Raw genomic sequence first — 15,794 nt, forward strand, 5'->3', positions numbered from 1 at the left:
CTGTCCTCATCTTTAGAGGATAAAGTAAGCAATTCTGAGTCTTGACACTCTTTGCAGCAGCTGTAGAGGAAGATCAGCTTGGAACAGGTGGGAGCCAACTAGTCCCCGTGTAGGGTATAGATTAGCATCAGCAAGATGGGGGAATGTTCAGGCTGGAATCCCTCCTGCTGAGGTGGTTGGATTCTATGTGAGTGCTGGAGCGTACCTTCTTTGAATCCATTTTTTAGTTTCCCTGGAGTTTAGAGAGGGGCTGGGTTTTGTTAACTCTGTAGTTCTTGATATTAGTGTTGGGTGGTGGGACAAGGGGGAGGACAAGGGAAGCAGAGCAGGACATTGGAAGTACAGTTGTGTTAAGGTCGTCTATTTAGGAGTGCTCAGGCAAGCTCAGTTTATGAGAGATTTCCCCTTTTTTCCCCCTACGCTGCTTTTTCAGGACTCTGCACTTGTCCAAGAGAAGAATCTAAAGAAATCAGAGCAGCCCAGGTAGTTCTGAAAGCCATGGCACAGGTAAGCTGAAATTTCCTCTATCCTTGAAATAATCTCTCTTCCTTTCAAATCATGTGAACATGATTTGTGTTCTTTATCCTGAAACTTCCCTATCTCACTGAGCCCCATTCTTGTTCCCAGTTCCTCCATTCCAGGGATGGGTGATGGTGTTCCACTTCCCTTAGTGGCTCTCTCTTCTCCAACAGTGTAGACATACGGACACATGGCTCTTACCAGAGCAACAGTGGAGCAGAAATATATTGTCTTATAAGAAATGTGAGAGCCCCCTTTATCAGAACCCTGGTTGAGTGGGACCAAAGATGAGATAACTTTGATCTTTTCCATTAGTCTAGGTGGTTTCCTTTATTTTTAAATTTTACATCTTTAAAAATCGTAAAAATAAATAAATATCATAGATATTTCATACTACCAAAGAATATATATAAAAACATATCTATAACATGTATATGGTGTAAAAAATAATAAAAAATAATAAAGTATTGGGGTGCCTGGGTAGCTCAGTTGATTAAGCATCCATCTTTGGCTCAGGTTGTGATCTCCCAGCTTGTGGGTTCGAGCCCTGTCAGCACAGAGCCTGCTTGGGATCCTCTCTCTCTCCTCCTCTTTCTGTCCCTCCCCCACTTGCTAATGCACTCTCTCTCTCTCTCAAAATAGATAAACTTTAAAAGTAATAAAAAAGTATTGATGTACTCATTACTTAGACTAATGTACTATCTAAGCATCCCATATTCCCTTCCCAGATCATATTCCTTTCCACACTGCATTACTGTTCCTACCAATGGTTATGCTTGCCTTCGATTTTGTGTTTATCAGTCCTTTTTTTTTAAAAAATTTTTTTTAACGTTTATTTATTTTTGAGACAGAGAGAGACAGAGCATGAACGGGGGAGGGTCAGAGAGAGAGGGAGACACAGAATCGGAAGCAGGCTCCAGGCTCTGAGCTGTCAGCACAGAGTCCGACGCGGGGCTCGAACTCACGGACCGCGAGATCATGACCTGAGCCGAAGTCGGACGGTTAACCGACCGAGCCACCCAGGCGCCCCCAGTCCTTTGATTTTTATAATAGTTTTACCATATATGAATGCATACTAAGCAATATACTGTTGAGTGTTCTGTTTTCAAATTTTTGTGAAGTTATCTTACTCTATATTTTTGACCAGATTTTTTTCATTCAACACAATGTGCTTTCAAATCATTCATGTTAAATTGTGTAGCACTAGATTAGCAGTTCTCCAAGCATGGTCCAGGAGGACTCTGACACCCTCTCAAGAGATAATACCAACATGTTATTTGCCTTTCTGACTCATACTCTCCAATTACTGTACAATGGAGTTTCTTAGAAGCTATATGATATATGTTATCCCAACAGACTGAATGCAGAAGTAGATGTGAAAATCCAAGTGTCTTTTATTCAGCCAGTCATTAAAGAGATTGCAAAAATGTAAAACAAAGCTATTAAGTTTTTTTGACAATAAATTTTTTTCATAAATTGTATGTTATGTTAACATGTAACAGGTTTATTATTGGTTACTTAAATAAATTAATAAATTAATATTTTTAAATTTCTCACTTTTAATTTCTAACCTGGTAATTATCGATAAATATAGCCAGCATTAACAGAGTTCTCTGAGGGGTCCCTGGGTGGCTCAGGCGGTTAAACATCCGACTCTTGGTATCAGCTCAGGTCATGATCTCACAGGTCATTGGCTTGAGCCCTGCTGTCAGCACAGAGTCTGCTTAGGATTCTCTCTCTCTCCCTCTTTCTCTGCCCCTAACAGTTTTATTTATTGTATATATAATTTTGTACAAGGAAATTCACCCATGTAAGTGTAAAGTTCTGTGCTGTTTAGTGTATTTATAGAGTTCTACAACCATCAGCACAATCCATTTTAGAACATTTTTATTACCCCCAAAAGAAATCCCATTTGCATTAGTCCCTCTCAACCACTCCTCCTCATCCACTGGCAACTGCTAATTTACTTTTCTACTTTTCTAATTTAATTTTCTTTTCTATTCTATTTACTTTTCTACAAATCTCTATGGATTTGCCTATTCGGGAGATTTCCTATGAGTAGAATCTTACAGTATTTGCTCTTTTGTGTCTGGCTTTTTTCATGTAGTATGTTTTCAAGCTTCATCCATGTTGTAACATTTATCAGTACTTCATTCATTTTTATACCAAATTTTATTCTTTAGTTTATTTAGTTTACTTTTTTCTTTAGTTCATCAGTTTATGGACATTTGGGTTATTTCTGCTTTTTGGCTATCATGAATAATGCTGCTGTGAACATTGGTGTATACCAGGGTTTTGGGGTGGACATAACATTTTCATTTCTCTATACCTACATAATTCTATGTTTAACATTTTGAGAAACTGCCAAAACTTTTCCAAAGTGGCTGCTGCATTTTACATACCTGTCAGCAATGTGTTCTGATTTCTCCACATCCTCACCAACATGTGTTATTTTGTCTTTTTTGGTAATAGCCATCCTAAAGGACATGAAGTGGCATCTTATTGTTATTTTGATTTTCATTTCCCTAATGATTAGTGGTATTGAACATCTCTTTTCATATGCTTATTGGCCATCTGTATATCTTTGGAGAAATCAAATTCTTTGCTTAGTTTTTAATTTTTTTTTATTGTTGAATTGTAAGACTTCTTTATATATACTGGATCCTTATCAGTTATAAGATTTGTAAATATTTTCTCCCAATTTTGTGGTTTGGATTTTTACTTTTTTTTTTTTTTTTTTTTAAGTAATCTGCATCCCAGTCCTATATTTTAAGATAGAATTTATAAGACATTTTGGATCCTATCTTTTTTTTTTTCTCTCTCTCCATGGAGAAAGGGTAAAGGATTCATTTTTAAAAGCCTTTATTATTGACAAGGCTTTTGTTTGCTGTGTATTTTGTATATGCTATTTTGTTTATTTGTAAGATCCCACTTAGCTAGATTTTGTTCGTTCCCAGGCCCTTGTAGACTATAGAAGAGTCCTACTGTATGAAAGAGGTTTTAGTTCCAGTTACAGGAATATTGAAATGAATGTAGGCCTCTAGCCAAATAAATGTGCTTATTATACTACCTTCATGGCATAGGCACTCCTCCATTGCTTGCTTGTTTGATCACCTGCTTCCTACAGTGCCCTTCTCCATATCTTCTCTATCCTACAGACGTTTTCCTGGATGAGTCAGGTTGTCAATACCTGAACCTACTCATCAATTTTAACCTCATTAAAAATGGTACAGTTATTATGTGCCTCCTGATGGAAGCTATAGGAAGTACCCAGCACCACCTCTGACATATTCCTGCCCCTCCAAAAAACAATGTGAATCAGGCCTCCAGATCTAACTACCTTTTCACAGAAAGTATGGAAGTAAAGCAACATTTTAAACTGTTCCATGAAGATGCAATCAGCCAAGAATGTGGGAGATTCTACTGATTCAAATGTTTCTTTAATTAATAAATAAATAGCAATAAAAATATTTGAAGGGTTTCGAGGGGCTCTTATAGATTCTAGAGACTTAAGGAAACCTACTCACTAAATGCAATGTGTGGATTTAATTTGAATCTTGATTTGAACAAACCAACTGTAAAAAATTACTTTTGAGAAGATTGGGGCAATTTGAAACTTGATCTGGTTGTTAGGAAGTTATTGTTAATTTTATTAAGCATAATAATGATATTCTGGTTGTTATACTTTTTTTAAAAAAAGGGCTAATCTGCTAGGTACTAAAGTATTTATGGATAAAATACTATGATGTTTGGTATTTGGTATGTAAGATCTGCCTCAAAATACACGAGGGGTTAAAAAAAAAAAAGGAAATAAAACAAGATTTGAAAAGTCTTGCAAAGTCTTACTAATTGTTGAAGCAGAGCAATGGATTCATGGGGGTCATACTACTCTGTATACTTTGGTATATTTTTTGAAAAATTTTGTAATAAATGTAAAAAATAAAAGCCCTCTCATTTACTAGTAATGCATGGGTTTATTATTTCAGGGGTTGGTAACATTCAGGGATGTGGCCATAGAGTTTTCTCAGGAAGAATGGAAGTGCCTGGAACCTGCCCAGAGAAACTTGTACAGGGATGTGACTCTGGAGAACTTCAGTAACTTGGTGTCACTAGGTAAGGATGTTATATAATCTAGGGCCAGACAGGAAATGAAGCTTCCAGGGACTGTAACAGTGGTAGGTTGTTATCACCTCTGGCAGGAAAAGGTAAAGAGAGGAAACTGCCCCTGGACAATGGTGAGAGCTAGAGTCATGGAGAAGGGCCTGCCTGGCAGCAACTGTAGCTGCCTCCAAAACTCCTGGGTGAGAGGAGAGAGGGAGAAGGATAAATACCCTGAGCTCTCTCATCCTACCCACTGGCCTTCTGCTGATGCTTCCATATGCCAAACCCAAGGAGAAACCACAGAGCCAGGATAGTACAGTCCCTCCAGGTAAGCTGTGTGGGGCACAGAGCAAGGAATGGATTGAGTGGGGAGGAGAGGGCAAATGGAGAATGACCACCATAGCTATCTACTCTAAATAACTCAGGACTAGCCTTCTGGAATTTCTGGTTTCTTCACAGTGAATTTCTAGGGAGACCTATAGGTTTCTGGCTAAATTTCTGCTCTCTGTTTCCAAGGGAATTCTTTGTGGTTTATGGATGTGCAAAGGGGTAGTTCCATTAGCACCTCTGTCTTCCTGTCCTTTGGACAAACTTTACACCTTCCTTCATTCCTTCCTTCATAATTGTCTCTTTCCTTGGTGACCAAGGGACTGTGTTTGAATTTTGGAACAGGACAATTATGCTCCATTTCTTTTCCTATTAACAGGACTTTCCATTTCTAAGCCTGACCTCATTTCCTTACTGGAGCAAGGGAGAGAACCCTGGATGATTGCAAATGATATGACAGGACCATGGTGTCCAGGTGAGTGAGGGGTGATCTAGTGGGGGAGGTCATTGGGAATGATAATAGCCAGTAGGTGAGTCAACTGACAGCAGTAACTTAAGTCATTACTGAGAGGCTCCCCTCCAAGGTGTACTGAAAACTGTAGAACAGCCTGAGACATGAAGACACAAAGAGCAGAGATTGTGTCAGCCTCAGCTCCCAAGGGAACCTTGCCCTTACCCCCATTATCCTTTCTTCTTGCATATTTTCCTCCCACTTCAAAAAGAACATGCTCCCTTTTTCCCCTTTTGCTCCACTTTTACCTGTACTTTGGATTCTTTTTCCTGAAAGCATCTTCATCCCTTAAAAAATACTTTCGGGGCGCCTGGGTGGCTCAGTAGGCTAAGCGTCCAACTTCAGCTCAGGTCATGATCTCCCAGTTTGTGGTTTTGAGCTCAGGGTTGGGATCTGTGCTGACAGCTCAGAGCCTGGAACCTGCTTCAGATTCTGTGTCTCCCTCTCTGCCCCTCCCCCACTCTCATTCTCTTTCTTTCAAAAAGAAACATTAAAAAATTTTTAAAAATACTTATTTTCTTAAAACAGCTCATTTTACCCAATTCAGCAATTCATTCTCTAAATGTTTGAGAGATAAGGTCATGTAATGGCTAAGGGACTGACTTGGGAATCAGATTGAGTTCAAATCTTAGCTCTGCCAATTACTGGATCTGTGAGTTTAGGTAAATTGCTTAAAATCTCTGTGCTTCAGTTTTCTCCTTTGCAAATGAGATAAAAATAGAGCCCCCTTCGTGTAATTATTATGGTTGTTATAGGAGTTAATAATGTGAAATTCCCAGAACAATGCCAGGCAGTAATGACCATTAAATAAAAGTTATCAAGTATTATTAATTGGCACTTGCTGGGCAATACTGGTATCTTTGAATACTTACCAGTTACCCCCCCAACTCCTCTGTTGTTGTTGTTATTTATTTATTTTCATTGGGATTATTTTTTTCTCTATCTAAAGAACACCTAAAAATTTCCTTTTGTGTAGGTCTGTTCCATAAATTCTGTTTTTGACCATATGAAAATGTCTTTGGGGAGACTGGGTGGTTCAGTGGGTTAAGTGTCTGACTCTTGATCTCAATTCTGGTCATGATCTCACAGTTTGTGGGATCAAGCCCCACATTAGGCTTTGTTGTGACAGCACAGATTTTTTCTCTCTCCCTGTCTCTCTGCCCCTCCTCACTTGTGTTCATACTCTCCCTCAAAACAAAACAAAACAAAACAAAAAGGTCTTTACCTTCTTTCTCATAGGATATTTTATATATTTGTTTGTTTCATTTTAAAGATTTAATTTTTAAGTAATCTCTACCCTCAACATAGGGCTGGAATCACAACCCTGAGATCAAGATTCCCATGCTATACTGACTGAACCAGCCAGTAGGATATTTTAAATGAGAATGGAATTAATGTGTTAGCAGGAATTTTCCAAAGAAGAAATCCTACCACTGACTTTTCTCTTCCAATGTCATCACTAGGTCAAGTTGTTCCAATTTTGGAAAATGTTCTCTACATATATTTATTTATTTTTTTAATTTTTAATGTTTATTTATTTTTGAAAGAGAGTAAGAGAGTGGGGGAGGGGTAGTGAGAGAGGGAGACACAGAATTGGAAGCAGGCTCCAGGCTCTAAGGTGTCAGCACAGAGCCCGACGCAGGACTCGAACTCACCAGCTGCAAGGTCGTGAACTAAGCCAAAGTCAGACGCTTCACCAACTGAGCCACCCAGGCACCCCTACATATATTTAAAACTAGTGTTACTTGGAAAGGAAATGCCTCTCTGTTTATCTCTCATCGTTTTGATTATATGATTTAGAATCTGCATGTCCTTTTTTTTTTTTTTTTTTTAATGTTTATTTATGCTGGGGAAGGGTACAAAGGGAGGGTGAAGAGGATTCAAAGAGGGCTCTGTGCTGACAGCAGAGAGCCTAATGCAGGGCTTGAACCCACAAACTGTGAGATAATGACCTGAGCCGAAGTCAGACACTTAACCAACTGAGCCACTTAGGCGCTCAAATCTGCATGTCCTTTTAACTTTCTCTGTACTGTGCTATGAAGTTCTAAGAACTGTTTCTTGTATTATATGTAATGTTATTGTATTTTACATTTTTGTAAAACTTGAATTATATTTTTTCTGATATTCCATCAAATGCCCTCTTTTTTTGGTCTAAAAATTATGACATATCTTTGCGTATCCTTTTTTTAAAAAGTCACAGCCACTTGAAGTGTGTCCATGTACTCAAGATTCTGTTAGAGTTTCTTCTTTGAATCAATCCAAGGTTCTTGCACTTTAATAAGGGGATTCAATCTATTCTCATTATTGTAATGACTAATGTGTCTATTCTTATTCCTGTCATTTTATTTCATATGTTCTGTTCTTCACTTCTATTTCTGGCTATTTCCATTCTGCTCACCTTTGATTATCCCTCTTTCTACCCTCAAATGATTTTAAAGTTGTACTTCGTATTGCTTTGAAAGAATAGTCTTTAATAGGACTTTTAAAAATTGGGGTACCTTGGTGGTTCCGTAGGTTAAGCATCTGACTCTTGATACTGTCTCAGGCCGTGACATCCCAGTAGTGAGATTGAGCCCTGCTTAGGACTCCTTGCTGTGTGTAGAGCCTGCTTGGGGTTCTTGCTCTCCCTCTCTCTCTGCCCCTGCCCCACTTGCATGTATGAGCGCTCACTAAATAAATAAATAAATAATAATAAATTTAAAATGTACTTAAAACTGTGTTTCTTTACCTACCTCAAGACTGAAATAGAATTTTTTTCTTTTTAGTAAAGTGTTTAACTTTTTTATTTTGAATAATTTTTAGGCTTATAGAAAACTAGCAAAATTGTTAGAATTCCCATATGCCTTTCCCCCAGCTTCCACGAATGTTAACATTTTACATAACCATAGTACAGTTATCAAAACTAGGAAATTACCATTGGTACAGTAGTATTAACCAATATAGATGTTATTAGAATTTTGTCAGATTTTCCCCTAATGTTCTCTTTCTGTCCTAGGATCCAGTCCCAGATCCCCTGTAACATTTAGTTATTGTGTCTCCTTAGCATCTTCTAATCTGTGATAGTTCTTCAGTCTTTCGTGACCTTGATACTTTTGATGAGTACTATTGTGGAGAGTACTTGGTGTTAACATGATTTAATACTGGTAGTGTTAAACTTGATCACTTGGTTAAGGTAGTGTCTCTCGTGTTTGTCCCTATAAAGTTACTATTTTTCCATCTATAATTGGTAATTATCTTGGGGGGAGATACTTTGAGAATATACATTTTGCCTACTGATTTTAGCATCCATTGGTGGATCTTCTCTGTAGCAGTCATTACAGTAGTGTTGCCTCGTGTTGATTTTCTTTGTACCTTATTCCTTCTAAATTTATTAATTGGAATTCTCCTGTAAGAAAAAGCTGTCCCTTCTCCCTCTCCCATTCATTTATTTATTCAGTGATTTATTTTTATTAATATGGGCTCATGGGTATTTATTCTATGGGTTGTAGCCCAGTACAATTGAACAAAATAAATACATTATTTATTTTGTTGTTCAAATTATTCAAGCTTTGGCCATTGGGAACACCTTCAGGTTGTTCCTGGGTTCTCTTGACATGTCCTCATTCTGTTTTGAGGACTTCCTTATTTTACCACAGCATGTTTCAGGTTTATCTTGTATTTTTCCTGCCCCAGCCATTCCTCAAAGAAGCCCTGGTTTCTTTTATTGGAGAATGGTATGAAATAGCATCTTTGAATGTCTTTTCTGAGCAAAGTAAGACTTTTACCATATTTTACTTCCCTGTGCCTTACCAGGGTTTGGCAGACTACAATCAGTGGGTCAGATCCAACCTGTGGCCACTTCTTGTACCACCTACAAACTAAGAATAGTTTCTACATTTTGAAAGGGCTTAAAGGTAGGTAGGTAGGTAGATAGATAGATAGATAGATAGATAGATAGATAGATAGATAGAGCTTAAAGATAGACAGACAGAGGGACACACACACACATGCATGCATGCATATGCTACAGACACCTTATGTGGTCCACAAGGCCTAAAACATTTACTATCTGGTCCTTTCCAGAAAAAGTTTGTTGGCCCTTGCCTAGATTCATCCTCACCCTCACCCCATTCTGATTTTGTTTTAATGATCTGGAATTCTAGTTTGATACTATTGTTGTTCTTATATTTCATAAATTTATTATTATTTTTTTAATGTTTTATTTTTTATTTTTCAGAGAGAGAGAGAGAGAGGGAGGGAGGGAGGGAAGGAGAGGGAGAACCTGGTGGGAGCAGAGAGAGAGGGAGACCAAGAATCCACAGCAGGCTCCAGGCTCTGAGCTGTCAGCACAGAGCCTGATTCAGGGCTCAAACCCATGAACCGTGAGATCATGACCTGAGCCGAAGTCAGATGTTTAACCAGCTGAGGCACCCAGGCACCCCTATTTATTTATTTATTTTGAGAGAGAGACAGAGAGAGCATGCACATGCACAAGCAGGGGAGGGGCAGAGAGAGAGGGAGAGAGAATCCCAAGCAAGCTCCATGCTGACAGCGCAGAGCCCAGCATGAGGCTTGAACCCACAAACCATGAGATCATGACCTGAGACGAAATCAAAGAGTCAGATGCTTAACCAACTGAGCCACCCAGGCTTCCCTAGCCATTTTTAAGTATACAATCCAGTAGCATTAATTACATTCCCAGTGTTGGGCACCCATCACCACTACCCCAGAACTTACTCATTATCCCAAATAAAAACTCTATCCATGAAACAATGACTGTCTATTTTCCCTTTCTCCCAGCCCCTAGTTACCTCTGTTCTACTTCCTGTCTTTATAAATGTGACCATTCTAGGTTATCTCATGTATTTCATGTAGCATAATGTTTTCAAGGTTCATCCATGTTGTAGCACTTACCAGAATTTTTAGAAAAGCTGAGTGTTTTCCATTGTGTGTATATACCACATTCTGTTTATCCATTTGTCTGTTGATGGATGCTTGGGTTCTTTCCACCTTTTGGCTATTGTGAATAATGTTCCTGTGACCATGGATATACAAGTATTTAAGTGCCTGTTTTCACTTCTTTTGGGTATATACCTAAGAGTGGGATTGTTGGATCAGATGATAATTGTATGATTAACTTTTTTGGGAATATTTTCTCAATTTTTAAAGAACTTTTCATAAATCATAAAGATTATCCCATTACCTGCCATATAAGTTTAAGGGGGTACGTGGATAGCTCAGTTGGTTGAGCGTCCGACTTTGGCTCAGGTCATGATCTCATGGTTCATGGGTTCGAGCCCCATGTTGGGCTCTGTGCTGACAGCTCAGAGCCTAGAGCCTGCTTCAGATTCTGTGTCTCCCTCTCTCTCTGCCCCTCCTCTACTTCACTCTATCTCTCAAAAATAAATAAACATTTTAAAAAAATTTTTTTTAAATTTTAAGTATTTTCCTGTCACTTGTTTTTTGATTTTACTTTTGGTGTTTTTTGTTCATGTGCAAGTTTTGTTTTCTTTTGTTTTTCACCTTTACATATGGAATTTACTAGTCTTTGCTTTGGTTCCTTTTGAATTTTGAGTCATTGTTTCATTGTTAGGTTTCCCCATACCTAGGTTATAAAGTATCTACTTTGTTTCCTCCTAGTATTTGTATGGTTTCCATTTTCTTTTAACATTAAAACTCTACTTGGAGTTTGTTCTGGTATATGGTGGCATAACATATGGATACATTTTTTTTTAAATGACAAATTTGTATCTAATTTATTTATTTTTATTTTTTTAAATTTACATCCAAGTTAACTTATAGTGTAATAATGATTTCAGGAATAGAATTTAGTGATTCATCACTTACATATAACACCCAGTTCTCATCCTAACAAACATCCTCCTTAGCCCATTTAGCCCATCCCCCCACCCAAAACCCCTCTAGCAACCCTCAGTTTGTTCTCTGCATTTGTCTCTTATGGTTTGTCTCTCTCCTGTTTTTATATTATTTTTGCTTCCCTTCCTTTATGTTCATCTGTTTTATATCTTAAATTCCACATATGAGTGAAATCATATGATATTTGTCTTTCTCTAACTGACTTATTTTGCTTAACATAATATACTCTAGGGCACCTGGGTGGCTCAGTCAGTTAAGTATCTGACTTCAGCTCAGGTCATGATCTCGCAGTTCGTGAGTTCAAGCTCCGCGTCAGGCTCTGTGCTGACAGCTCAGAGCTTGGAGCCTGCTTCAGATTCTGTCTCCCCTTCTCTCTGCCCCTCCCATACTCATGCTCTGTCTCTCTCTGTTTCTCAATAATAAATAAATGTTAAAAAAAAAAGTTTTTTTAAAATACACTCTAGCTCCATCCACATTGTTGCAAATGGCAAGATTTCTTTTTTTTTTTTTTTTTTTTTTTTTGATTGCCGAGTAATATTCCATTGTGTATACACACCACATCTTCTTTATCCATTCATCAGTCAGTGGACATTTGGGTTCTTTCCATACTTTGGCTATTGTCGATGGTGCATGTGCCCCTTTGGAACAGCACTCCTGTATCCTTTGGATAAGCACCTAGTAGTGTAATTGCTGGGTCATAGGGTAGTTCTATTTTTAATTTTTTGAGGAACCTCCATACTGTTTTCCAAAGTGGCTGCACCAGTTTGCATCCCCACCAGCAGTGCAAAAGGGTTCCTTTTTCTCTGTATCCTCACCAATATCTGTTGTTGCCTCAGTTGTTAATTTTGGCCATTCTGACAGGTGTGAGGTGATATCTAATTGTGGTTTTGATTTTTATTTCCCTGATGATGAGTGATGTTGAGCATCTTTTAATGTGTCTATTAGCCCTCTGGATGTCTTCTTTGGAAAAAGTGTCTATTCATGTCTTTTGCCTATTTCTTTACTGGATTATTTGTTTTTTGGGTGTTGAGTTTGATAAATTCTTTATAGATTTTGGATAATAACTCTTTATTTGATATGTCATTTGCAAATATCTTCTCCCATTCCATTGTTTGCCTTTTAGTTTTGCTGATTGTTTCCTTCACTGTGCAGAAGCTTTTTGTCTTGATGAGGCCCCAACAGTTCATTTTTGCTTTCATTTCCCTTGTCTCTGTAGACATGTCACATAAGAAGTTGCTGTGGCTGAGGTCAAACAGGTTGTTGCCTGTTTTCTCCTCTAGGATTTTGATGGCTTCCTGTCTTATGTTTAGGTCTTTCCTCCATTTTGAGTTTATTTTTGTGTATGGTGTAAGAAAGTGGCCCTTGTTCATTCTTCTGCATGTTGCTCTCCAGTTTTCCCAACACCATTTGCTGAAGAGAGTGTCTCTTTTCCATTGGATATTCTTCCCTGCTTTGTCAAAGATTAGTTGGCCAAATGTTTGTGGGTCCATTTCTGGGTTCTCTGTTCTGTAGAGATCTATGTACTTCATTGGTCTATGTGTCTGTTCTTGTGCCAGTACCATACTGTCTTGATGGTACTTGAGGGTACTTGTCAAGCTTTGTAATACAGCTTGAAGTCCGGGATTGTGATGCCTCCAGATTTGGTTTTCTTTTTCAGGATCGCTTTGGCTATTCGGGGTATTTTCTGATTCCATGCAAATTTTAGGATGTCTATTCTAGCTCTGTGAAGAATGCTGGTGTTATTTTGATAGGGATTGCATTGGATATGTAGTTTGCTTTGTATTGGCATTTTAACAATATTTGTTCTTCCCACCCATGAGCATGGAATGTTTTTCCTTTTTTTGTGTGTGTCTTCTTCAATTTCTTTCATAAGCTTTCTATAGTTTTCAGTGTATAGATTTTTCACCTCTTTGGTTAGGTTTATTCTTAGGTATTTTATGGTTTTTGGTGATGGATACACTTTTATCTTTTTCCAAATGAGTATCCTGTTGTCCAACTTTATTTATTACAAAAATTATCCTTTTCCCCTTTGAAATACCACCTTTATAATAAATTCAATTTCCATATAAACTCCAGTCTCTTTCTGGCTTTCTATTGTGTTCTACTTATCTGTCTCTAGAATGCAGTATTTGTTCATCAAACAACCCATTATTAAAAGTTTATTATATACTAGGGTTTGGTTACAAAAGCTAGTGAGAAAGGCTGTATTTTTACCTTTGGGGATATTTAGGAGGAACAAAACAAAAAGATCAACAGATGAATAAGTAAATGAAAATCTAATTACAACTGATAAAAGTATTATGAAGGCAGGTGCAAGATGTGGAAGAGAGACCTATATAAAAATTAAGAACACCCAGCTTAATTTCTTTTGCTCCCTTCTGACACCTCATCATATTTGTGCTTTCATGTACTCTTTGGAAATTGCACAGCAATATTTGAGAGTTACATAAGCCATTCACTTTTTAAGGTTATTTTCATTTTGTCTCTCTAGTCAGCTATAAAATTTTTTGTTTCTCTTAATGAAGCTTGCTTGTATTTTCTTTTCTTTTTTTTCTTTTCTTTTCTTTTCTTTCTTTTTTTCTTTTTCAGAGCTGGAGTCCAGGTGTGAGAAATTTCCACAAAAAGATATTTTTGAAGTAGAGTCATTCAATTGGGAGATCATGGAAAGCCTTAAATGCTGTGATTTTGAGGGCTCCAGTTTTGGAGATGACTGGGAATGCAAAGGCCAATTTGAAAGACAACGAGTAACTCAGGAATGCTGTTTCAAGCAAGTAAAAATCACATATGAAAACATGCCCACTTTTGAGCATCATACATCCCTCACTTTACATCAGAACAATGAGATTGGTGAGAAACTGATCGAATGTAATGAGTGTGGGAAAGCATTTAGCCGTGGCTCACACCTTATTCAGCATCAGAAAACTCATACTGGTGAAAAACCATTTGACTGTAAGGAATGTGGGAAGGCCTTTAGTCGTGCCTCACACCTTGTTCAACATCAGAGAATTCATACAGGTGAGAAACCTTATGATTGTAAGGAATGTGGGAAGGCCTTTGGTCGTACTTCAGAACTTATTCTACATCAAAGACTTCATACTGGTGTCAAACCCTATGAATGTAAAGAATGTGGAAAGACCTTTAGACAGCATTCACAACTTATTCTGCATCAAAGAACTCACACGGGTGAGAAACCCTATGTGTGTAAAGACTGTGGGAAGGCTTTTATTCGTGGCTCACAACTTACTGTTCATCGGAGAATTCATACGGGTGCAAGACCCTATCAGTGTAAAGAATGTGGGAAAGCCTTCCGACAGCATTCACAGCTTACTGTCCACCAGAGGATTCATACTGGTGAGAAACCCTATGAGTGTAAGGAATGTGGGAAGGGCTTTATTCATAGCTCAGAAGTTACTCGACATCAAAGAATTCATTCTGGGGAGAAACCCTACGAATGTAAGGAATGTGGGAAGGCTTTTAGACAACATGCACAGCTTACACGACATCAGAGGGTTCATACTGGTGACAGACCCTATGAATGTAAGGACTGTGGGAAGGCCTTTAGTCGTAGTTCATACCTTATTCAACATCAAAGAATTCATACAGGTGACAAACCCTATGAATGTAAGGAATGTGGGAAAGCCTTTATCCGTGTTTCACAACTGACTCATCATCAACGAATTCATACTTGTGAGAAACCCTATCAATGTAGGGAATGTGGAATGGCCTTTATTCGTAGTTCACAACTTACTGAACATCAGAGAATTCATCCTGGTATCAAACCTTATGAATGTAGAGAATGTGGGCAGGCCTTTATTCTTGGCTCGCAGCTCATCGAACACTACAGGATCCATACTGGTTAGAAAGCCTTGAATGTTAAGGGTATAGGAAAGCCTTTACATGGATTTCACACCTGACTCAATATTAGGTAATGTGTAATGTAATGTGATTAATGTCAGAAAACCCTCACTTGTCATTTCCATTACGGAACGTGGGATTATTCCTACCAGAAGAAAATTCAATAAATGCAGGAATTCTTTTTGCCTCACACTCACTGCTTACTAAGCATCAGAAAACTTATGCTGAAAAAAATATTAATGTGACTATAGAAAACCTTTCTGTTACCACACAAAATGTGTTAAACTTCTGAGAATTCCTAAGAGAAAATGACCCTATTAAGGTATTTTCTGAATGTGCCTTTTACCATGATATACATATTATTTAGTATTATCTCAGTTCCACCAGTTACCGACTGTATAGCATTGAACAAATTATGCAATCTTCCTGTTTCTCAGTTTACTTATTTTTAAGCAGTAATCATTATACTTACCTGATAGAGTTCTCCTGAGGACTATCAGATATTTTTTATAAACCCTATATATAGTTCAATAAATATTAGTTATTGTTGGTAATTTATAACAGTATTACCGTTAAGGAGTTCATGTGAGAGAAGGGCCTTATGAATGTGCCAAATAACAAAAAG

General features: G+C 37.8%; 1 protein-coding gene across 4 annotated transcripts in view; it reads left to right on the top strand.

The window, feature by feature from the left end:
• ZNF565 (zinc finger protein 565) overlaps positions 1–15,361 on the top strand; it is a 30,639-nt gene extending 15,278 nt beyond the window's left edge. For all 4 annotated transcript variants that reach the window (XM_007096820.3, XM_042969010.1, XM_042969008.1 and 1 more), the window contains 4 exons: positions 434–507; positions 4,506–4,632; positions 5,327–5,422; positions 13,904–15,361. In XM_007096820.3, coding sequence (XP_007096882.1) covers positions 499–507; positions 4,506–4,632; positions 5,327–5,422; positions 13,904–15,174 — 1,503 coding nt within the window. In that variant the 5' untranslated portion in view covers positions 434–498 and the 3' untranslated portion in view covers positions 15,175–15,361. The remainder of the gene's footprint in view (positions 1–433; positions 508–4,505; positions 4,633–5,326; positions 5,423–13,903) is intronic.
• Positions 15,362–15,794: the final 433 nt, after the last annotated feature.

The sequence above is a fragment of the Panthera tigris genome, chromosome E2, assembly GCF_018350195.1.
Source record: "Panthera tigris isolate Pti1 chromosome E2, P.tigris_Pti1_mat1.1, whole genome shotgun sequence".
NCBI lineage: Eukaryota > Metazoa > Chordata > Mammalia > Carnivora > Felidae > Panthera > Panthera tigris.